Below are 25877 nucleotides of genomic sequence, written 5' to 3'. Positions count from 1 at the left end.
TAGCCCTTACTTAACTTTATATATCTATATCAGATAACGTCTTTTCCCTTTAGTTTCCTTAAAAACTTACCTTTTACATCCATCTCTAGGTGCAAAGAAATGTGTATACAATCGTTCGGGTATTCCATGATTCTACAAGTACGGTTTATAGATTTCCCCTTGCTTGGCTCATCCTCCATGATTGCTGATCTTCCAGTGTGGTTTTTAAGATGACAGGTAGTGTTATATTCCTCCAAGTGGTCAACCAGAGGAGCTACGGTGAAGTTAAAGTGCTGACAAGGTGAATGAAAATCATTTGCTTTCACTTCCATTGATCCTCTCCTGATAAGAACTAGAAAGTGATTAAGAAAATGTTATTTGCAAAATATTAATACATAGCAAGAAAACACATACAATTCAAAACTAAATCTCTTCCTTTCTATACAAGAAAGTAGAAACAAGAAGTTAGCTACACTAAAAATATATACATATTTTTGAGACAGGGTCTCACTCCGTCACCCAGGCTTGAATGCAGTGGTGTAATCACGGCTCACTGCAGCCTCACGCTCCCAGGCTCAAGCAATCCTCCCACCTTAGCCTCCCGAGTAGCTGGGACTACAGGTGTGTGCCACTATGCTCAGCTAATTTTTTAAATTTTTTTGTAGAGATTGGGTCTTGCTATGTTATCCAGGCTGGTCTCCAACTTTTGGACTCAAGGGATCCTCCCTCCTCAGCCTCCCAAAGTGCTGGGATTACAGGCATGAGCCACTGCAGCCAACCTAAAAATAATTAATAAGGTGATTATATTTTTAAAGATCATGGAGACCAGGTAGTGGTAGTGTTGGAACAGGATTGGAGCATCTCAAAGAAAATACACACATTTCCCCAGTGACCTGTGGGACAGACTGTATTGTGTGACCAATATGGTCACAACAATATTTCCCATTCCACACTGTACTAGTTTTCTAGGGCTGCTGTAACAAAGTACCATAAACTGGGGGGTTTAAAGAACAGAAGTTTGGGCAAGACACTGTGATCATGCCTGTAATCCTAGCACTTTAGGAGGCCAAGGCAGGCAGATCACCTGAGGTCAGGAGTTCGAGACCAGCCTGGCCAACATGGCAAAATCTCATCTCTATTAAAAATACAAAAATTAGCCGAGCATGGTGGCGCATGCCTGTAGGTGTAGCTACTTGGCAGAAGAATCACTTGAACCTGGGAGGTGAAGGTTGCAGTGAGTCAAGATCACACCACTGCACTCCAGCCTGGGTAACAGAGTGAGACTGTCTCAAAACAAAACAAAACAAAACAAAACAAAACAAAAAAGAACAGAAGTTTGTCTCACAGTTCTAAAGTCTGGAAGTATGAGATCCAGGTGTTGGCAGGGTTGATTTGTTCTGAGGGCTGTGTGGGAGAGTCTGTTCTGGGCCCCTCTCCTAGCTAATGATGATTTGCTAATAACCTTTGGCATTCATTGACTTGGAGATGCATCATCCTGCTCTCTGCCTTCATCCTCACATGTCATTCTCCCTGTGTGCATGTCTCTGTGTCCAAACTTCTCCTTTTTTGTAAGAAGATCAGTCATATTGGATTAGCGCCTATCCTAATGACCTCATCTTAACTACATCTACAATGACCCTATTTCCAAATAATGTCATATTCTGAGGTATTGAGGGTTAGGACTTCAACATGTGAATTTCAGAGGACACAGCTCAATCCATAACACACATGTTACCCTAAAACTTCACCATTTGCTCATTAAGGAATCTAATTCCTTTCCCCTTGAATCTGGTAGCGTTTGTAATTTGCTTATAATTTCTTTTCCCAGCCAGGCTCAGTGGCTCACGCCTGTAATCCCAGCACTTTGGGAGGCCAAGGCAGGTGGATCACGAGGTCAAGAGATTGAGATCATCCTGACCAACATGGTGAAACCCGTCTCTACTAAAATACAAAAAATTAGCTGGATGTGGTGGCACGCACCTGTAATCCCAGCTATTCAGGAGGCTGAGGAAGGAGAATCACTAGAATCTGGGAGGGGGAGGCTGCAGTGAGCCAAGATCGTGCCACTGCACTCCAGCCTGGTGAGAGAGCAAGACTCCATCTCAAAAAAATAAATACATAAATAAATAATTTCTTTTCCCTTGAATCTGGGAGGGTTTGTGATTTGCTCATAACCAATCAAGTGCAGAGGAAGTGACATTGCATGACTAAGTCAGAAAAGGCGAAGAAATTCCCATCTTGCTTTTCAGAACACTCATACTGGAGCCTTGAACCACTGTATAAGTCCAAAACCTTAAGGCCACCATGATGTGAAGACACCCAAACTAGCCCAGGTAGAAAGACCACATAAAGGAAACAATCAACAGAGTGAAAAGGCAACCTACAGAATGAGATAAAATATTTTCAAACCATTTATCTGATAAAAGGTTAATATCCAAAATACATCAGGAACTCCTATAACTCAAGTACAAAAAAAAATACATATCAAATATTTTTAAGTGGGTGAAGGACTTTCATAGACTTTTCTCCAACAAAGACATATGGCCTATATGTGAAAAGGTCTCAATATTACTAATCATTAGGAAAATGCAAGTCAAAACTACAATCAGAAACACCTCACACCTGTCAGGATGGCCATCATTAAGAAAAAAAAAAAAAAAGACAGGGTGCAGTGGCTCACACCTGTAATCCCAACACTTCGGGAGACCGAGACAGGTGGATCACATGAGGTTAGGAGTTTGAGACCAGCCTGGCCAACCCATGGTGAAACACCATCTCTACTAAAAATACAAAAAAAAAAAAAAAAAAAAAAATTAAAAAATTAGCCTGGCGTGGTGGCAGGTGTCTGTAATCTCAGCTACTCAGGAGGCTGAGGCAGGAGAATTGCTTGAAACCAGGAGGCAGAGGTTGCAGTGAGCTGAGACTGTGCCATTTCACTCCAGCTTTTATGACAGAGTGAAACTCTGTCTCCAAAAAAAAAAAAAAAAGAAAAGAAAAGAAAAGAAAGGTAAGTGTTGGCAAAAAAAGGTGGAGAAATTGAAGCTTTTGCACAGTGTTGGTGGGATTGTAGAATGGTCCAGCCACTATGGAAACCTGTATGGCAGTTCCTCAGAAAATTAAAAACAGAACCACCATATGATCCAGCAATTCTACTTCTTGGTATATAGTCAAAAGAATTGGAATCAGCATCTTGAAGACACAGCCTGCATTCTCATGTTCATTGCAGCATCATTCACAACAGCCAAGAATAGAAACAACATCAATGTCCATTGATAGATGAGTAGACAAAGAAAATGTAATCTAGCTAGATAGGTATCTAGAGAGAGAGGGAGAGAGAGAGAGAGAGAGAGAGAGAGAGAGAGAGAGATCAATGTCCATTGATAGATGAGTGGATAAAGAAAATGTAATAGAGATATCTAGGACCCACACAAAAAAAGAAAATAAATAATACAATTATTGCTGTTTAAAACCATTGAGTTTTTGGGGTACTTTGTTACAGAGCCACAGCAACTGGGTCAACGTGTCAATGTGCTGTTTTCACCTTTAAAGGAAGCAGAGAAGTAAGATCTGTGAGCTACCAACCCTTAAAACACTTCCTAGTTCTCTGTCATCATAGAGGTATTTTCACAATTTGCTTTCTATTGGATTCAGCCCAGAACCTGGAGGAGTTACAGCACTACTTGAGTAAGAATGTCATCCAAAGTCAATGCTAAGGGGCAGGGGGGTGAGGGTTGAAACATTACCTATTGGGTACAATGGTCACTATTTTGGTGATGGGTGCACTAGAAGCCCAAGTCTCACAATTACACAAAATATATTCATGTAACAAACTTGCACATGGACCCTCTGAATCTATAATGACAAAATATTTTTAAAAGAAGAGATACATAAATGCCCAATAAGTACATGAAAACAACAACAGAAAAACAAGGTAAATGCCAAAAAATAATGTTCCCATTCTCAAAGAATGCCAAAAACATAAATTCCAGTATCTAGTGATACAGGAGGCAACCTCTCTCACTGAATAAATACAAATAATAAATTTGATGTTTGGGCTTGAGGCCATCAGCATATTTTATGATTGTAAAGGAATTATTTAATTTCTTAATGATCCATTTTTATTTGATTTAATTAAATAATATAGATGGGTCTCATGATAACTGCAAGGTTCAGTTAGGCACTGCAGATAATAAGCAGTTATTCTTTATTTATTCATTCATTCATTCAACAGAAATTTACTGTCTACTAGGTATTATGTCAGGCATTGTGCACAAAGCTTGAGATTTAGTAGTAAGCAAAGACAAAGGCCCTGCCTTCAAGAGGCACACTGTAAAGTCAGAGAAGTAAAAATACTTCACATACAATGACTAAATGTTAAGCAGGAGTAGGTACAAATGCAAGGGCTCAATGATTCCTTAGAGAATCAAAGTTTGATTTTACTATGAGAAACTACAGATTTACTTAAAATTGTTTTTTAAAGATTTACTACTTTTGAAGAGAGTACATGCCAAATAATCCTCCACCCATCATATGTATGTGAATTACGGTGGCATTTTGATGCATTTTAAGAATCCTTTGTTTTCAATAAGTCAAAGTAAACCAAAACCAAGTAACATCCCAAAGCCCAGCAAGTCACTCATCAAGAGCCACATCATTGAATGTTCCAATGCCACTGGATTTAAAAATGGAATATATTGACCGGGTGCGGTGGCTCACGCCTGTAATCCCAGCACTTTGGGAGGCCGAGGCGGGTGGATCACAAGGTCAGGAGTTCGAGACCAGCCTGGCCAAGATGGTGAAACCCCGTCTCTACTAAAACTAAAAAATTAGCCAGGCGTGGTGGCACGTGCCTGTAGTCCCAGCTACTTGGGAGGCTGAGGCAGTAGAATCCCTTGAACCCGGGAGGCAGAGGTTGCAGTGAGCCGAGATCGCACCACTACACTCTAGCCTGGGTGACAGAGCGAGACTCTATCTCAAAAAAAAAAAAAAAAAGAATATATTATTAATATGTTTTTACCAGAATCCATTAATTTATACCTGATGCCATTTTATTATCACCTTCACTTTGTGTTTACCTTTTGGTGTTTGTTCCTGAGAAATAAAATCCATGTTTCCTTGAGACTCACAAACCAAACACAAGGAGCACATTTTAAATTCACCTGTGATGTCTTGGCAAGTCCTGGTGAAGTTATGAAAATCGGAGGGATTTAGAAAGATTCTCATGATAATTTGAGTTTCCCTTACTGATTGCAGAAAAGTCACAAAAGAAAAGTTTAAGGAGGAGAGTGAATAGGTAAAATTAGATTGTAAACACACTTCCAGACATGATAGCTCCAATGTTCTTTCTGTAAAGAAAAAAGAAAAACACTTGCTTTACTCTAAAGTTTTGAGTGTTCGGCATTCAAATAAATACACAGTATGCTCCCAGTTTTTCTCAGGTGGATTCAGTACATTTTAGCTTATCAGAGATAAGACTTTTTTTTTTTTTGACATGAATTAACAATAACTATTCCATTTAAATATTTCTATTTTATTATTTTTATTTATTTATTTTGAGTCAGGATCTTGCTCTGTCGCCCAGGCTAGAGTGCAGTGGCGTAATTATAGCTCACTGCAGCCTTGGCCTCCCAGGCTCAGGCAATTCTCCCAACTCTGTGACTGCAGGGGCATGCCACCATGCCCAGCCAATTTTTAAAAAATTATTTGTAGAGACAGGGAACCACAGTGCCCAGCAACATTTCTCTTTTAAACTTGTGAACATTCCCTATTAACTCTCAGAGAACAGGTGTCTTTATAAAGAAGTGCTTGGAATCTCAGCATTTTAACCATTCTCTATTCTGGGGATTTTTTTATGGACAAGCCTTAAATTCTTCTGAATCCATCTGTTCCAAAATAGAGACTCAAGTCAATTGCATGGAGTTGAACAGGTTATGAAAACTTTGAACAGTATCTCTGTATCAGTTTCCTAGGGATGTTGTAACAAATTACCACAACCTTGGTAATTTAAAACAAGAGAAATTCATTCTCTCACAGTTTTGAAGGCCAGAAGTCCAACACCAGTTTCCATAGTCAGAAATTGAGAGGTCTACATGATTGTAGAACTCTGGAGGTTCTAGGGAAGAATCTGTTCCTTGGCCCTCTGGTGGATGCTGGCATTCTTTGGCTTGTGGCCACATCACTCTAATCTCTGTCTCCATAGTCATATTGCTTTCTCCTCTGTGTCTCTGTTTTCTACTTTTCTGTTGTGTGAAATCGCCCTCTGCCTCTCTTATATAAAGACATTCGTGATTGGATTTAGGGCCCACAAGGCTAATCCAGGATAATCTTCACATCTCAAGACCTTTAATTTAGTCACACCTGTAAAGACCCTTTTTCCTTATAAGGTAACATTGACAGGTTTCCAGAATTAGCACCTGATATCGTTAGACGGCCATTATTCAGCCTACCATAACCCCTAAAGATGAAATTTAACAAGATGACATCATAATTTTTACTTTCGTCTGAAGACATACATCAGATACGGAAATTATGGTATAATAGAAATAATACTGAGTTCAGAAACAAAAGACAAACACTCTAGGCTGGATGTGATGGCTCACACCTGTAATCCCAGTCCTTTTGGAGGCAGAGGTGGGCAGGTTGCTTGAGCTCAGGAGTTTGAGATCAGCCTGGGCAACATGGCCACCCCATCTCTACAAAAAATACAAAAATTAGATTAGCATCGTGTTGTACTCCTGTAGTCCTTACTACTCAGGAGGCTGAGGTAGAAGGATAACTTGAGCCTGGGAGGTTGAGGCTGCAGTGAGCCATGATCACACTACTGCATTTCAGCTTGGGCAACAAAGGGAGACCGTGTCTGAAAATGAGAAAAAAGATTCCAGTGCTATATCTGCCATTAGTCAAGATACTTAGATAATTTACTTAATCTCCAGGAGTCTAGTTTTCTTACTAGCAAAACAGAGATAAACCTGCTAATCTCATGGGGTTATAGCAACATCAAATTGTATGGTACATATGAAAACACTTTTGAAATTTGTACAAATATATGTCATTTAAAATGCAAATCCAGGCCAGGCGCCATGGCTCATGCCTATAATCCCAGTACTTTGGGAGGCCAAGGCAGTTGGATCACTTGAGGTCAGGAGTTCGAGACCAGCCTGGTCAACATGGTGAAATCTCATCTCTACTAAAAATACAAAACTTAGCCAGGCATGGTGGTGGGCACCCATAGTCCCAGCTACTCAGGAGGCCAAGGCGGGAGAATTGCTTGAGCCTGGGAGGCAGAGGTTGCAGTGAGTGCAGATCGCGCTACTGCACTCCAACCTGGGCGGCAGAGTGAGACTCCATCTCAAATAAATAAATAAATAAATAAGATGCAAACCTATATTCCACAGTAAAAATTTTAAATTAATCTTACCTTTAGGACAGAATTATTTATTATTTAATTCATAAAAATAATCAAAGCTTACTGTGTAAACATTGGGAATTCCTATTTAGCAGTAATGATCAACTAAGGAATAAGCAACCTATCTTTCAGAAATTGCCCAGTCCGATAGTCCTTTGTTAGCATGAGAAAACAACTGACCACTTTGAGAGGCCAAGGCGGGCTGATCACGAGGTTAGGAGATCGTGACCATCCTGGCTAACACGGTGAAACCCCGTCTCCACCAAAAATACACACATAAAAAATTAGCTGGGCATGGTGGCGGGTGTCTGTAGTCCCAGCTACTCGCGAGGCTGAGGCAGGAGAAAGGCGTGAACCCGGGAGGCGGAGCTTGCAGTGAACTAAGATCGCGCCAATGTACTCCAGCCTGGGCGACAGAGCGAGACTCCGTCTTAAAAAAAAAAAAGAAAAGAAAAGAAACATAACTGACATGGTTAATTCCACCTTTATGTAGCATCTTCACCATTTCTCATATAATCATATGGGGCAAAATATATTTTTAAGATTTCTAAATAATATGGAGCACAATGAAAGAACTACTTCATTTTTTTGAATAATTTCCCCACTCATATGCCTTGCTTCAAACTTGAAAAAAGTCAAGCTCATGATTGATATTAAAGCATTTGTCAAATGTGTATAATTTGTATTTTGATAGTAATCCCATAAGTGTTTAATTACTGGTGATTTTTGTTATTATTTAATAAATTAATGGTTCATTTACTAGGCTTCTATATTTGAAATTGCTTCTGTAATAATTCACATTTAATTTCCAGCGATACAAAATTTACTCAAATACACAATTTCATTATGTCTTAATATATTTATTTATTTTATTTTAAGATGGAGTTTTGCTCTTGTTACCCAGGCTGGAGTGCAATGCCATGATCTCGGCTCACTGCAACCTCTGCCTCCTGGGTTCAAGCAATTCTCCTGCCTCACCCTCCTAAATAGCTAGGATTACAGGCATGCACCACCACGTCTGGCTAATTTTGCATTTTTAGTGGAGACAGGGTTTCTTCATGTTTGTCAGGCTGGTCTCGAACTCCTGACCTCAGGTGATCCACCCACCTCCACCTCCCAAAGTGCTGGGATCTTAATATATTTATAATCAAAGTTGTAATCAGATTGTAACTATAATTTTAAAAATTGCCTTCACTAATAATGCCCCAGGAAGGATATGGAAATGCACCATCTGATGGAACTCTATAATCTTTATCTTTTCTAATATCACTAAAATACATGAAAAACTGATTTCTTGCCATTTTTCCATTTTCCTCACTGGCACTTTTCATTTTATGAAACTTTCAACTTCAATTTATATTGCTATGATATGACCTAGAAGAGAGATAGAGAAATTTTTACTGTCAATATTGCAGTCTTCTTATTCAATAAGTGACCAACTGAGCTTTCTAGAATTGATGACAGATCCTTTATATTCAGCTATGGAGTAATTTCATGATGATTTTTAAACCTCAGCTTTAAATAATTCAATTGGAAAAGAAATAAATAGAAGACACATCCTTCCCCAGTATAATTTTAAGAAATAAATAAATTCTACTCAATCATTTTTGCTATCAGGTGGACTATATTCTCATCTCCATAAACAAGGATTTATGAATTTAACTCCTGCCATTAATACTGTTGAGAGTCAACATCTAAATGCTCACTCTCAGAGATGGAAATGCATTCCAGAATTACTCCAGTACTAAGACTGCAACCTCTCAGAGGAAGTACATAGAGTACTAAACAGAATTGGAAAAATACATGGCGCTATAGGACAAATGCTCAAGTCAATTATTTTCTCTTTTTAAAGAAAAAGCAATAGTAAGATTAAAGAAACATCTACTACCTTTTTTTAAACTTTTATTATAAAAATATATTATACACACATATATAAAATGTATTGTGCCAGTTAAATAATAATAACTAATACCCATGTACCTATCACCCAGATTAAGAAACAGAATATTACCAATATATTTGAAGCACCCCATCTCTTCTCACCCCTACACTACAGCATAGTTTAGAAATATATACATATATATAGAATATACTGTATATATTCTGTGATTTGCTTTTACTTTGCTTAATATGTTTTAGTCATGTTGATACATAGAGCTGTAGTTAATTATATATGGTATTCTTATGAATGAATATACTATAATTTATTCATTCTTCTGACAGTGAACATTTGTGTTGTTCCATTTTTTGCTTTATGAATAATGTTGCTGTGAACTGAAACTCTCATACATTGCTGGTAGAAATGTAAAAGAGTATAATCATTCTGGAAAACAGATTTTCTTATGAGTTAAACATATACTTACCATATGACCCAAAAATTCCACCCCTAGAAATTTACACAAGAGAAATAAAAACATATGTCCACACAAAGACCTTTACATGAATTTTTATAGCAGCTTTTCTACTTATAATAGCCAAGGACTGGAAACAATTCAAATGTCTAAAAACTGGTGAATATATAAACAACTCTTGCTGTATTCATGTAATGGGATACCACTCAGCAACAAAAAGGAGCAAACTACAAGCAACAACATGGATGAATCTCAAAGGCATTATAAAGAGGCCAAAATCAAGTGGCTATATATTGTATGATTCCACTTATATGAAATTCAAGAAAATGGAAAACTGCATTGGCAGTAGGAAAAGGGCTTTTCTGTAATGGAGCTTTGTAATGTATGATTTGGCTTTGTGTCCCCACTTAAATCTCATCTTGAATTGTAATCCCCAGATGCTGAGGGAGGGACCTGGTGGGAGATGACTGGATCGTGGGGTAGTTTCCCTCAGGCTATTCTTGGGATAATAAGTGAGTTCTCACAAGACCTGATAGTTTTATAACAGCCTCTTCCCCCTTTGCTCTCCCTTCTGTCTCCTGCTGCCTTGTGAAGAGGTGACTTCTTCCTCTGCAGCTTTCACCATGATTGTAAATTTCCTGAGGCCTCCCCAGCCATGCAGAACTGGGAGTCAGTTAAACTTCTTTCCTTTATAAATTACCCAGTCTCAGATAGTATCTTTATAGCAGTGTGAAAACGGACTAATACAAGCAATAGGAAACTTTTAGGAGTGAAAGAAAGTGTTGTATCCTAATTGTGGTGCTAGGTACATTGGTATGTATATTTGTCAAAACTCATCAAACTATACACTTAAAATGGGAGCATTTTACTGTATGTAAATTGTATGTCAGTAATGTTGATGTTAAAATAATGCTACTCTGAATATTGACGAACATGTCTTTAGTGTACACTAAGGGTTTAATTACTGGGTGTTTAGTGTTTCTTCAGTTTTACTAGAAAATGCCATATCATTATACAAAAAAATGGTTTGTATCAATTTATATTCCCACCTGCAGTGTATAAAAATTCTTTTTTTTTTTTTTTTTTTTTTTTTTTGAGTCAGACTCTCACTCTGTTGCCAGGCTAGAGTGCAGTGGCACAATCTCGTCTCACTGCAACCTCCGCCTCCCAGGTTCAAGTGATTCTCTTGCCTTGGCCTCCTGAGTAGCTGGGATTACAGGCATCTGCTGCCATGCCTGGCTAATTTTTGTATTTTTAGTAGAGATGAAGTTTTACCATATTGGCCAGGCTGGTGTCTCCAACTCCTGACTCCAAGTTATCTGCCCACCTTGACCTCCAAAAGTGTTGGGATTACAGGCATGAACCACTGCCTGGCAGTTCTTTCCTTTTGACACATATTCTGACCAATGCTTTTCAGGTTTTTCCAATTTGGTGAGTGTTAAATAGAATCTCATCATGGTTTTATTTTATTTTATTTTTTTATTTTTTTTTTTATTTATTTTTTTTTTTGAGACGGAGTCTCGCTCTGTCGCCCAGGCTGGAGTGCAGTGGCGCGATCTCGGCTCACTGCAAGCTCCGCCTCCCGGGTTCACACCATTCTCCTGCCTCAGCCTCCCGAGTAGCTGGGACTACAGGCGCCCGCCACTGCGCCCGGCTAATTTTTTCTATTTTTAGTAGAGACGGGGTTTCACCATGGTCTCTATCTCCTGACCTTGTGATCCGCCCACCTCGGCCTCCCAAAGTGCTGGGATTACAGGCGTGAGCCACCGCGCCCGGCCTCATCATGGTTTTAATGTATATTTTTCAAATTTTCTCTATTTTTTCTAATTTTTGATTTTTTGTTAGGTTGTCTTTTTATTTAATTAATGTTTAGAAGTTCTTTATGTTTTCTGCTTAAAATTTCAATACATTATCTAAATTTTTTATCAGGATATCTTCTCACAGTCAGTACCTTATCTATTTATTTTCTTTATGATCTTTTAGTTAAGGGGAGCTCTTAATGTAGTGAATTTATCAACCACTTTCTTTATAATTTGAGCTTTGTGTCTGAAGTCCTTCTTCCTTAAAGTTAAAAAGATCTTTACCTATATTTTCTTCTAAAAGTTGTTTTTAAAGTTTTGCCTTTCACATTTCATTTCTTAATGTATGGAATGGCTGGGCACAGTGGCTCATGGCTGTAATCCTTTGGGAGGCCAAGGTGGGTGAGTCACTTGAGTCCAGGAGCTTGAAACCAGCCTGGCCAACATGGCAAAACCCCATCTCCACAAAAAATACATAATAATAATAATAATAATAATAATAATAATAATAATTAGCCAGGCATTGTAGTGCATGCCTGTAGTCCCAACTACTACAGAGGCTGAAGTAGGAGGATTGCTTGAGCCTAGGAGGTTGAGGCTGTGGTGAGCCATGATCATATCACTGCACTCCAGACTGGGTGACAGAGCAAGACCCTGTCTCAAAAAAAAAAAATAACAACATGGAATTGTATACAGTATGATGTGTGGAACCAAATTTGTTTTTTCTTTATGTATAACCAATTATACTAGCATTCATTGAGTAGTCTATCTTTTCTTATCTGTAATGACACTTCTGTTATATAAAGCTTCCAGGTACATATAAGCATGTTTCTGAGTTCTCAATTTTGTTCCATTAGTCCACTTTTCCATCTTTGCAAAGATACCATGCTGACAAACTACTTTTCCTTTATAAAAGCTCTTATATCTGAGAGGAAAAAGTCCCCTTGCTTGTTATTTTTCTTCAGAAGCATCTTAGCAATTTTTGGCCCTTCGCTCATTTCAATAAATTTTAAAAGCAGCTTGTTAAGTTCGGTAAAGAACCCAGTTGTACTTTTGACTTGCTTATAGAAATCAGCTGGAGAAGAAAGATATGAAACTGAATCCCTCCTATCATTCATTTCTTCTTTTCTTTTTATTTACTTATTTATCTTTTTTATTTTTTTATTTTCATTTTTTGAAACGGAGTCTTGCTCTGTCAACAGGCTGGAGTGCAGTGGTGCGGTCTTGTCTAACTGCATAACTGCAACCTCTGCCTCCCGAGTTCAAACGATTCTCCTGCCTTAGCCTCCCTGCGCGCCACCACACCCAGCTAATTTTTTTGCTATTTTTTAGTAGAGACGGGGTTTCACCATGTCGGCCAGGATGGTCTCGATCTCCTGACCTCGTGATCCGTCTGCCTCGGCCTCCCAAAGTGCTGAAATTACAGGCGTGAACCACCGCGCCCAGCCCTTTCTCTCTATTTATATGGAGTTCTTTGGTTTCTTTGATATCTTTCCGTAAAGTTTCTAAACTTTCTCCATTATGATCTTATATATTATTAGATTAATATCAGTTAGATTTCCTCCTAGGTGCCTTTCTTTTTGTTGCTGTTGCCAATAGTATCTTTCAGGAAATGTGTTTTCTGTCTGTTGGTGGTATATGGAAATACAACTTTTAATTATCAGTCTTATTTTTTGCCATTTTATTAAACTTTTTTATTAACTTTAATTTTTGTAGCTTTTGGGCTTTCTATGCAAATATGCATATTGACTGCAAATAATGTAACTTTATTTCTTACTTTCCAATCTTCAAACTTTTTATTTCTTATACTTGTCTTACTGCAATGTCAAGGATGTCCAGTACCATGTTGATTAGAAATTATGAGTGGGCATTCTTGCCTGCTCCTGATTTTAAGAATACTTACAATGTGTCATCATTGAGAATATTTCTTATAATTATTTTAGATGCCCTTTATCAATTTAAGTAAATTCTCTTTTAGTCCTAGTTTGCTGGGAATTTTTAGTTATAAGGACTATTGAATATAACTGAATGCTCTTTCAACAATTAAGATGATTATATAGTATTTCTTCTTTGATCTGTTAATGTAGTGCATTACATTATTAGATTTTTCTAATGCTAACTTCATCTTGTACTCCAGTAACAAATCTAATTTGATCATTTTTCTACATTGCTGCTTATGCATTCTTAATGTTTTGTTTTAAAGTTCTATATCTATATTTATAAGTGACATTGGCTTGTAAATTTTTCTTTTTGTCTCATTTTTGTTGAGTTTGAGTAATGAGATATACTAGCCTTAAAAAATAAGTTGAATACCAAGAGGCACTCTTAAAACCAGACAAATACATGGAAACTCAACAACTTGCTCCTGAATGAAATCAAAAAATTCTTTCAAACAAATGAAAATAGAGAAACAATCTACTAAAACATCCAGGTTACAACAAAAGCAGTGTTAAGAGAAAAGTTTATAGTGCTAATTCCTGTATCAAGAAGATAAATCTTAAATTAACAACCTAACCATACACCTAGAGGAACTAAAACATAAGAACAAACTAAACCCAAAGCTATCAGAAACAAAGAAATAACTAAAATCAGTGTAGACAAAATGAAATTGAGGCCCCAAAAAACTATACAGAAGTTCAATGAAACAAAAGTTGTTTTTTGAAAGGATAAACAAGATTAATAGACTGCTAGCTAGATTAATAAAGAAAAAGAGAAAATCCAAATAACTATGATCAGAAATGACAAAGGTAACATTACAACTGACCACACAGAAATAAAAAAGACCCTCAGAGACTACTATCTCTATGCATACAAACCAGAAAATCTAGAAGAAAATGGATAAATTCCTGGAAACACACAACCTCCCAAGACTGAACCAGGAAGGAACAAAAATTTCAAACAGACCAATAATGAATAAGGAAATTGAATCAGTAATAAAAAACCTACCAGCCCAGAACAGCCCTGGACCAAATGAATTCACAGCCAATTTCCACCAGACATAAAAGAAACAGCTGCTACCAATCCTACTGAAATTATTCCTACTGAAATTATTCCAAAAAATTAAAGAGAAAGGATTCTTCCCTAATCTATTTCATGAAACCAGTATCATCCTGATACCAAAATCTAGCAAAGACACAACAAAAAAAGAAAACTATAGGCTAATATCCTTGATGAACATAGATGCAAAAATCCTCAGCAAAATATTAGCAAACCAAATCCAACAGCACATCAAAAAATTAATTCACCACAGTCAAGTGGGCTTTATTCCTGGGATGCAAGGATATTTCAACATATTCAACTCAATGTATGTGATTCACCACATAAACAGAAATAAAAACAAAATCCATATGATCATCTTAATAGATGCAGAAAAAAGCATTCAATAAAATCCAACATTTTTTCATGATTAAAAACCCTCAACAAACTAGGCATTGAAGGAACACACCTCAAAATAATAAGAGCCATCTATGACAAGCCTACAACCAACATTGTACTGACTGAGCGAAAGTTGGAAGTGCTGCCCCCAAGAACAGGAACAAGACAAAGATGTCAGCTCTCACCACTCCTATTCAACATAGTACTGGAAGTCCTAGCCAGGGCAAACAAGCAAGAGAGAAATAAAAGGAATCCAAATAGGAAAAGAGGAAGTCAAGTTATCTCTCTTCATTGACGATATGATTATATACCCAGAAACCCCTAAAACTCCGTGAAAAGACTCCTAGACCTAATGATTTGAGCAAAGTCTCAGGATACAAAATCAACATACAAAAATCAGTAGCATTTCTATACACCAATAACATTCAAGCTGAGAATCAAATGAAGAATGCAATCCCATTTAAAATAACCACAAAAAAACACGAAATAAAACACTTAGGAATACATCTAACCAAGGAAATGAAAGATCTCTACAAGGAGAACTATAAAACACTGCTGAAAGAAATCATAGATAACACAAACAAATAGAAAAGCATTTCATGCTCATGGATTGGAATAATCAATATCATTAAAGCATCCATACTGCCCAAAGCAATCTACAGATTCAACACTATTCTTATCAAATTACCAATGTCACTTTTCAGAATTAGAGAAAACTATTCTAAAATTCATATGAACCACCCCCCCAACACAAACACACAAAATAGCCCAAATAGCCAAAGCAATCCTAAGCAAAAAGAACAAAGCCAGAGGCATCACGTCTTCCAACTTCAAACTATGCTACAAGGCTAGAGGAACAAAAACAGCAGGCAATGGTACAAAAACATTAATAGACACATAGACTAGTGCAACAGCATAGAGATCCCTGAAATAAAGCTGCACACCTACAACCAACTGATCTTTGATGAAGCTGACAAAAATAAACACTGGGGAAAGGATACTCTATTCAACAAATGCTGTGGAGAAAACTGGCTAACCATAGGCAAAGAATGAAACTGAACCCTTTTCACTATATACAAAAATTAACTAAAGATAGATTAAAGATCTAAATGTAAGACTAAAAACTATAAAAATCCTAAAAGAAAACCTAGGAAATACTTTTCTAGACATGAACTTAGGCAAAGAAATTATGATAAGTCCTCAAAAGCAAATGCAACAAAAACAAAAATTGACAATTGGAATCTTATTAAACTAAAGGATTTCTTCACTGCAAAATAAACTATCAACAGGGTAAACAACCAACCTACAGAATGGAAGAAAATATTTGTAAACTATGGATCTTACAAAGGGCTCATACACAAAATCTATAAGGAACTGAAACAAACCAACAAGAAAAAACCAACCCCATTAAAAAGTGGGCAAAGTACATGAACAGACACTTCTCAAAAGAGGACATCCAAGCAGCCAACAAATATATTAAAAAATGCTCAACATCACTAATTATTACAGACATACAAATCAAAACCACAATGAGATACCATTTCACACTAGTCAGAATGACATTATTTAAAAAATCAAAAAATCACAGACATTCACAAGGTTGCAAAGAAAGGGGAAGTTTATATGCTGTTAGTGGAAATACGAATTAGTTCAGGTCCTGTGGAAAGCAGTTTGGAGATTTCTGAAAAAACTGAAAATAGAAATTATCATTTGACCCAGTAATTTTATTACTGGGAATATATCCAAAAGAAGATAAACTGTTCTACCAAAAAGACACCTTCACTCATACGTTTATCGCAGCACTACTCATAGTAGCAAAGACATGGAATCACTCCATCAGTGGTAGGTTGAATCAAGAAAATATGGGCCGGGCATGGTGGCTCATGCCTCTAATCCCAGCACTTTGGGAGACCAAGGCAGGTGGATCACAAGGTCAGGAGTTCAAGACCAGTCTGGCCAAGACGGTGAAATCCCATCTCTACCAAAAATACAAAAATTAGCCAGGTGTGGTGGCATGCACCTGTAATCCCAGCTACTCAGGAGGCTGAGGCAGAGAATTGCTTAAACCCACAAGGCAGAAGTTGCAGTGAGCCGAGATCATACCACTGCACTCCAGCCTGGACAACAAAGTGAGACTCCATCTCAAAAATAATAATAATAAAAGAAAATGTGGTACATATACACCATGGAATACTATTCAGTCATAAAAAAGACTGAAATCATGTCCTTTGCAGCAACATGGTTGCAGCTGAAGGCCATTATCCTGAGCAAATTAATGCAGAAACAGAAAAACAAATACCACATGTTCTCATTTATAAGTGGTAGCTAAACATTGGGTACACACAGACACAAAGACAGGCTCAACAGACACTGGGTATTCCCAACGTGGGGAGGTAGGGAAGGAGGCAAGGGCTTAAAAACTACCTATTGGGTAATACGTTCACCACTTGGGCAATGGGATCATTAGAAGCCCAAATCTCAGCATCACGCAATATACCCAATAACAAACTGGCACATGTACCCTCTGAATCTAAAATTTAAAAATTATACAGTACTTACAAAGATATTAATGAAATACATTACATCAGTGGGTCTAAAACAATATGAACTACATCTAGATGCTTAAAAAGCACTTAATAAATATCCAATTTATTTACAAATTATTATAAATCCTCTTTGCAAAAGAGAAATATTCTTACATTATAAAATCTGTCTCAGACCAAATTATCAATATATTATAGCACTAAGAATACCGATGTAAATATATTTTAGTGGTGAAACACTATAAATATTTATGTCAAAGTTATGAAAAAGCAAGAAATTTTCCCTATAAATATTTGCCAGGAAAATCTGCCAATGCAATTAAGAGGAAACATTGATTAGAAATAGGTGGAGAAGGCCGGGCGTGGTGGCTCACACCTGTAATCCTAGCACTTTGGGAGGCTGAGGCGGACGGATCACTTGAGTTCAGGAGTTTGAGATCAGCCTGGCTAACATGGTGAAACCCCATCTCTACTAAAAATACAAAAATTAGCCAGGTGTGGGGCAGGTGCCTGTAATCCCAGCAACTCAGGAGACTGAGGCAGGAGGATGGCGTGAACGTGGGAGGTGGAGGTTGCAGTGAGCCAAGATCACGTCACTGCACTCCAGCCTGGGTGACAGAGCAAGACTCTGTCTCAAAGAAAAAAACAAACAAACAAAACTAGCCAGGCATGGAGGTAAGTGCCTGTAATCCCAGCTGCTTGGGAGGCTGAGTCAGGAGAATTGCTTGAACCGGGGAGGCAGACATTGCAGTGAGCTGAGATCACACCACTGCACTCCAGCCTGGACAATAGATTGAGACTGTGTCTCAAAAAAAAAAAAAAAAAAAAAAAAAGAAAGAAAAAAGAAAGAAAGAAGTGAAGGAAACAATGCTTGGAAGTGTTGGAAAAGAGTAGTATGAGGCTGGGCATGGTGGCTTACGCCTGTAATCCTAGTACTCTGCGAGGCTACTGTGGGTGGGTCTCTTGAGCTCAGGAGTTCGAGACCAGTCTGGACAACAAAGTGAGACCTCGTCTCTACAAAGAAATACAAAAATCAGCTGGGTGTGGTGGCACATGCCTGTGGTCCCAGCTATTCAGGAAGCTGAGGTGGGAGGATGGTTTAAGCCTGCGAGGCAGAGGTTGCAGTGAGCAGAGATCTCACCACTGCACTCCAGCCTAGGCGACAGAGCCAGAATCTGTCTCAAAAAAAAAAAAAAAAAAAAAAAAAGAGTAGTATGACATAATTGGTTTATTTATTTATTGAGACAGAGTCTTGCTCTGTCGCTAGGCTGGAGTGCAGTGGCATGATTTCAGCTCACTGCAACCTCCGCCTCCTGGATTCAAACGATTTCCCCTGCCTCAGCCTCCCGAGTAGCTGGGACTATAGGCACGTCCCACCATGCCCGGCTGATTTTTTGTATTTTAATAGAGACAGGGGTTTCACCATGTTGGCCAGGATGGTCTCGATCTCCTGACCTCGTGATCAGCCCGCCTCGGCCTTCCAAAGTGCTGGGATTACAGTCGTGAGCCACTGCGCCAGTCCAATTGTTATAATTATTTACAGACAAAATTATGTATTTAGAAAAGCTAAAACAGCCAACTGAAAAATGGTAAAAATTAAGAGAATATATCTGTAATGTAGATATACCTATACATTTCACTATGTAAGGTTATTCATCCAAAGGTTTAAATACTGTCAAACACCTATATTTTATAATTGCAGTGTAATGTAAATATATAGGCCATGGTCTGCAACTTAGTTTCTATAAAGGGTCATTTAGTAAATGTTTTAGGCTTTGAGGGTCATATGATCTATGTTGCACCTACACAGTTCTCACCTTATAGGATGAAAACAGCCACAAAAAATTTATGTAAAAATGAGTACAGCTGCATTACAATAAAACTTTATTTATGGATACTAAACTTCAAGTTTAATATAATTTTTATGTCATAAAATATTCTTTATTTCCCAACCATTTTAAACAAAAGAGGCTGTAAAAGACCATAGTTTACTGACCCCTGAATAAGCTATAAGTGATATTATCACAAGTCATTCTGCCATGTATTATGACATCAAAAACAGCACTGTCAAAATCCATATCAAGCCATGAAGAATTTCATAAACTTAATGGAAGAAAGATTATTGACTAACAGATATACAGGCAGGAAGATAATTTTGAATGTAAAGGTTAGGAAAGGCAGGTAGAAGACATTGAGGGGTTTAATGAACAAATGAAATCATTTTCTCCAGCTTCTGTAGATAGAATCACAATAAATTCTGATGTTGCTTTTGTCACACTCCTATGCAAAAATCAGCAAGAGACAGGTGTGGTAGCTCATGTCTGTAATCCCAGCGCTTTGGGAGGCTGAGGCGGGCAGATCACTTGAGGTCAGGAGCTCGAGGCCAGCCTGGCCAACATGGTGAAACCCTGTCTCTACTAAAAATACAAAAATTAGCCGGGCGTGGTGGTGTATGCCTATAATCCAGTTACTCAGGAGGCTGAGGCAGGAGAATCACTTGAACCCAGGAGGCTAAGGTTGCAGTGAGCCGAGATTGTATCATTGCACTGCAGCCTGGGCAACAAACCGAGACTCCATCTCAACAACAACAACAACAAATCAGCAAGAATTTCCCAGTAAATAAAATTTTCATCTTTTTGTTTAAAAAGAAATAAATGTCTCCTCTTTTTTATGTTTTGAAAAAAATTTACGTAAAATTGCATTTATTTGTTTGGTCTGTTTCTTGAAAGTTTGGCAGAACTTGCCTGAAAAATCATCTGAAACTAGTGTGAAAATCATCTGAAACAGAGAAGATTAAGCCATGGAATGAGTTTCTTTAATCGTTGTAAAACTCTTGGGCTTTCTGTTGCTTCCTAAGTAAGTTTCCTAGATATGTGTCTTTGTGTTCAAATTTATTGACATAAATTATTCACAATATCCTCTTATCATATATTTAATTTTGCTATGTCTATGATTATACCCCTTTTTCATTTCTAACATTAGTTACTTACCTTGTCTCATTTTTTTTTATTATTCAGTTTTGGCAGGCAGAATAAATGTCCCTATCTTAATTCCTGGAACCTGTAAATATAGTATATAACATGGCAAAGTGGAATTAAGGCAGAAGATGGAATTCATGTTGTTAATCAGCTGACCTTAAATAAGGAAATTGTCCTGGATTATCTGGGTGGACCCAATGTAATCATGAATGTGGAATTGCGTAGCAGAAGAGTCAATGTCAGAGTGATACAATATGAGAAAGACTCAAGAGGCCATTGCTGGCTTTGAAGATGGAAGGAGGCCATAAGCCAAGGAATTCAGACAGCTTCCAGAAGCTGGAAACAGCCAGAAAATGGATTGTCTTCTAGAGCCTCACAAAGGAACACAACCTTACTGATACCTTGATTTTAGCCCAGGGATACCTCTGTTGAATGTCTAACCTACGCTGTGAGATAATACATTTGTGTTGTTTTAAGCCACTAAGTTTATGATCATCTGTTATAGCAGCCCTAAGAAATTAACTGATATGGTTTGGCAGTGTCCCCACCTAAATCTCATTTTGAATTGTAGCTCTCATAATTCCCTCTAGTAGAAGATAACTGAATCATGGGGTGGTTTCTCCCACACTGTTCTCATGGTAGTGAATAAGTCTCGTGAGATCTGATGGTTTTATAAGGGGAAATCCCCTTTCGCTTGGCACTCATTCCTTCTTTGCCTTCCACCAAGTAAGATGTCCTTCTGCCTTCCACCATGATTGTCAGGCCTACCCAGCCACGTGGAACTGTGAGTCCATTAAACCTCTTTTTTTTTTTTTTTTTTATAAATGATATATGTCTTCATCAGCAGCATGAAAATGGACTAATACACTAACATATGAATCTTTCCAGTGGTTTGTGCATACAATTAGTCCTTTAAAATAACCAACTTGGCCAGGTGCAGTGGCTCACACCTGTAATCCCAGCACTTTGGGAGGCCAAGGCAGGTGGATCACGAGGTCAGGAGATCAAGACCAGCCTGGCCAACATGGTGAAACCACGTCTCTACTAAAATACAAAAAATTAGCCGGGCATGGTGGTGTGAGCCTGGAGTCCCAGCTACTTGGGAGGCTGAGGCAGGAGAATTGCTTGAACCTAGAAGGCAGAGGTTGCCGTGAGCTGAGATCCAGTCACTGTACTCCAGCCTGGGCAGCAGAGTAAGACTCTGTCTAAAGAAAAAAAAAAAGAAAGAACCAACTTGTGATTTTATTGATCCTTTCTTTATCTATTCTTTTAAGTTCATTGACTTTTGCTCCTGTGTTTATTATTTCCTGCCTTTACTTTCTGGGTTTATCTTATTGTTCTTTTTCTGATGTTTTCTGTATAAGCATTTAAAGTTATATGTTTTAGTAATATTGCATAAGTTTAAACAGATAGTATTTTTTAATCATTCAATTACTAGTATTTTCTAATTTCCATTATAACTTGTTCTCAACTATAGGTTATTTAGAAGTGAATTTTTTAAATTTCCAAATATATTACCTATTTAACTTTCTTTTTGTTACTAGAATCTAATTTAATTTCATTTAGTCAGAGATGTATATTAAAAATTGCTTGAAATGTATTGAGGCTTGTTTTTATAGTCTGGTATTGTATTAGTCAATTCTCACACTGCTAATAAAGACATACCCAAGACTGGGTAAATTATAAAGGAAAAAAGTTTAATGGACTTAAGTTCTACATGGCTAGGGAGGCCTCACAATCATGGCAAAAGGTGAAGGAAGAGTAAAGAGATGTCTTACATGGTGGCAGGGAAGTGAGCTTGTGCAGGGGAACTCCCATTTATAAAACCATCAGATCTCACGAGACTTATTCACTATCACAAGACACAGTATGGGGGAACCACCCCTATGATTCAATAACCTCCATCTGGTCCCACCCTTGACAAGTGGGGATTATTACAATTCAAGGTGAGATTTGGGTGGGGACACTGCCAAACCATATCAAGTATGTATTTTTATTCCCTGAAAAGAATATGTGTTCCAGAGGTTGAGTTCAATATTCTAAATATATCCATTAGATAAAACTAGCTATTTGAATTGTTTGAACTGTCTATATTCTTATTCTTCACCTGGTTGTATTTTATAACTGGGAAGTATGTTTAAAATCTCCCACTAAATATTGGATTTATAACTGTCTTTAAAGCTATCATGGTTGGGGCATATAAATTTAGAATTGATGCATATTCTTGTGAATTGAAACTTCTATCCATATATCCTGACCTTCTTTATTGCTGGTAATGATGTTAATCTTAAAATCTTACATTAATACAATGGCATGTGCTTTCTTCAGTTACTATTTGTTCCATATATTTTTCTCATCTTTTCACTTTTATCTTAATGCTTTAGATAGGTCTCTTTTAAATGGTATATTTCTGGAAATTGCTTTTTAAATCTAGTCTGATAATTTTTTCATCTTTTTACCTGGATGGATTTGCCCACTTTCATTTACTGGGGTCATTGGTATATTTAGATTTAATTATACTATATTATTAATGCTTCTTGTTTGTACCACGCTTTCTATTGTTTCTTGCCTTTCTGGCTGATAAATTGATTCAGTAATTTTTTTTTCTCATTCCATTATTTTTCACTTTAGTTATGTGAGGTTAGATACTATATTTCTATTATTTTAGTAGTTACCATCGTAATTTTTAACATGCATTCTTAAAGCCTAAAGTCAATCAACAGTAACGCTTTCTCAAACAATACAAGGGTCTTAGAATACTCTAACTCAGATCATCTGCTTCCTGACTTAAATGCTACTTTTACACAGCATTTTAGTTCTATCTTGTTTTTTCACTGACATACAAATTAGGTGAGTTTTTAAATTTTATGCAACTAATATTTTCAGGATTTGTTTAGATTTAGTCACACGTTTATAATTGTTGTTAAGGTTTTCTTCCTTGCCATTTCTTCTTGCTTCTCTGCCCTTCCTTCTGGGATTACATTCCTTCTCCTAAAGCTAATTCTTTAGAAGTTCTTTCACTGAGGGTCCGATGATTGTAAACTCTGTGTTGTTTATCTGAAAATATACATCTCACCAACTCTAGATCAACAACAATTTTGCCTCAGCACTTTGCAGGCATTTTTCACTGCCTTCTGATTTTCATTGTTGTTTTCAAGAGGTGAGCTATCAGACTATTGTTCCTTTAAACTTTTTAAAGGCAATCTGCATTCATCCCTGGTTATTTTAAGATATCTTGGCCGGGCGCGGTGGCTCATGCCTGTAATCCCAAGAGATCCTAATTTGGAATTTTTTTTTTTTTTTTTTGAGACAGAGTCTCACTCTGTCACCAGGCTGGAGTGCAGTGGCACAATCTCGGCTCACTGCAACCTCTACCTCCCGGGTTCAAGCGATTCTCCTGCCTTAGCCTCCCAAGTAGCTGGGACTACAGGCTGACACCACCATGCCCAGCTAATTTTTGTATTTTTCGTAGAGACGGGACTTCACCATGTTGGCCAGGATGTTCTCAATCTCTTGACCTCATGATCTGCCCACCTTGGCCTCCCAAAGTGCTGGGATTACAGGTGTTAGCCACCGCACCCAGCCTAATTTTGAATTTTTTGAGGAGGATCACTTGAGCCCAGGAGTTTGGGACCAGCCTGGGCAACATAGTGAGACCCCATCTCTATGAAAAAAAATTTAAAAATTAGCCAGTGTGGTGACCCACACTTGTAGTCTTAGATATTCAAGGGGCTGAGGTGGGAGGATCAATTGAGCCTGGGAGGTCAAAAATGCAGTGAGCCATACTGCACTTCAGCCTGGGCAACATAGTGAGACCCTGTCTCAAAAAAAAAGGAAAAAAAGAAATGTCTCTTCAATGTCCTTTGCCCATTTTTTAATCAGGTTATTTTCTTGCTGTTGAGTTGTCTGAGTTCCTTATATATTTTGGATATTAAATCTTTATCATATATATGGTTTGCAAATGTTTTCTCTCATTCTATAGACTTCTTTTCACTCAGTTATTTCCTTTGCTATGCAGAAGATTTTTAGTTTAATACAACCTCATTTATGTATTTCTGCTTTTATTGCCTGTTTTATGGATCATAACCGAAAAAATAATTGCCCAGACCAATGTCATAGATCTTTTTCCCTATGTTTCCTTCTAGTAGTTTTATAGTTTAGGTCTTCAAGTCTTTAATCCATTTTGAGTTGGGTTTTGTACATGGTGTGAAATGAGTCTGATTACATTCTTCTGTGCTTACTTATACTTTTTGATGTAATATTTTATGTATTGAAACAAACTATTTTCTATTTTCTATTTCATAATTCCAATATCTGAATTCCTTGAAGATCCAATTCTGCTGTTTGTTGTTTCTGTTGTTTCTTGTCCATTGAGTTTGTCCAATAGCTATTGTTCCTTGGAATTTCACTTTGGGAAATTATTTGAGGAATGGTGTAAAGATGTTTTCCTCCAGATAGGATTGGTGTTTTCCTCTGATGGGTGTCTAATGGCACCATTAACCCAAAGTGACTTTAACTATGTTCCTGGATTGGACTTTTCACACCTCACAGGTAATGATCCTCAACATCCTCCTTATGGCCAGCTGTGTTTACAAACTCTCAAAGGACTCTTATTCCTTTCTCCACCCACAGCCAAAGTGAAGACAGACAAGTTTCCTCAAAACCAGACATAATTTGTCCTAGGTTACTGTTTTATGGAGCATATCACTTTATAGTATCTCAGTCATATCTCAGTCTTAGACTTTGCCTTCTGTCTCCTGACATATGACCCAGTGAAACTGAAATTCCAGGCCACCAGAGATTTGCAGATGCTCCCGAGGCACTAATTTGTTCACTCTTGCTTACCCATATGTATTTATAATTCCTACTCATTTTCTGCCTCCAAGGAGTCTTATTTTCTCAACAGTTCAACCCTACATTTCTAAAGTTTTAAATACATTGTATTACACATTTTTAGATATTTTGTGCCAGGAGTATTTTTCAGGGTATGACTGCAAGAAAAGAAATCTCAACCATCCATTGACCTCTACAAATAAGTGAAAACTTACATTAAAATCTTCATTATTTGACAGATAATAGGCACACCAGAGGCTACTCTAGGTCAACTCATATTTTCCCAAGACCTTATTAACTAGTTGTCAGGGAACTTTGAAAGAAATGTAGATTATTTCTTTGACTATACATATTCTAAATGTTATTGATTCAGTATATTAAATATAAACGAGAGAAAATGAGAATTTTTTGCTACTAGACATATTGCTAGTACAGCCACTTTGGAGAAACATTTGACAACTTCTTGTAAAATTAAATATACCCAGTGAAATGGAGTGAACATGTGTGTGCCCCTGAAATTCCAATATGATGGTATTTGAAGGTGGGGTCTGTGGGAGATAATTAGGTCATGAGAGTGGAGAGCTAACGGATAGTATCAGTGCCCTTATAAGAAG

General features: G+C 37.5%; 1 protein-coding gene across 6 annotated transcripts in view; it reads right to left on the bottom strand.

Moving 5' to 3' along the window:
• The window catches only part of TMEM156 (transmembrane protein 156), an 85890-nt gene that overhangs the window by 50643 nt on the left and 9370 nt on the right, over positions 1-25877 (bottom strand). For 5 of the 6 annotated variants that reach the window (XR_005243940.2, XR_012091620.1, XR_502294.3 and 2 more), the window contains exons 2-3: positions 5055-5324; positions 71-331 (exon numbers count right to left, since the gene is read on the bottom strand). Coding sequence is in view for 1 of the 6 variants with exons in the window: in XM_008017633.3 (XP_008015824.3) it covers positions 71-331; positions 5055-5324 (531 nt within the window). In the remaining 5 variants the exon portion in view is untranslated. The remainder of the gene's footprint in view (positions 1-70; positions 332-5054; positions 5325-25877) is intronic. The other variant, XR_005243941.2, reaches the window with a different exon arrangement.

This window comes from Chlorocebus sabaeus, chromosome 27, assembly GCF_047675955.1.
Source record: "Chlorocebus sabaeus isolate Y175 chromosome 27, mChlSab1.0.hap1, whole genome shotgun sequence".
NCBI classification, from domain to species: Eukaryota; Metazoa; Chordata; class Mammalia; order Primates; family Cercopithecidae; genus Chlorocebus; species Chlorocebus sabaeus.
This window is presented reverse-complemented; position numbering and strand designations above follow the sequence as displayed.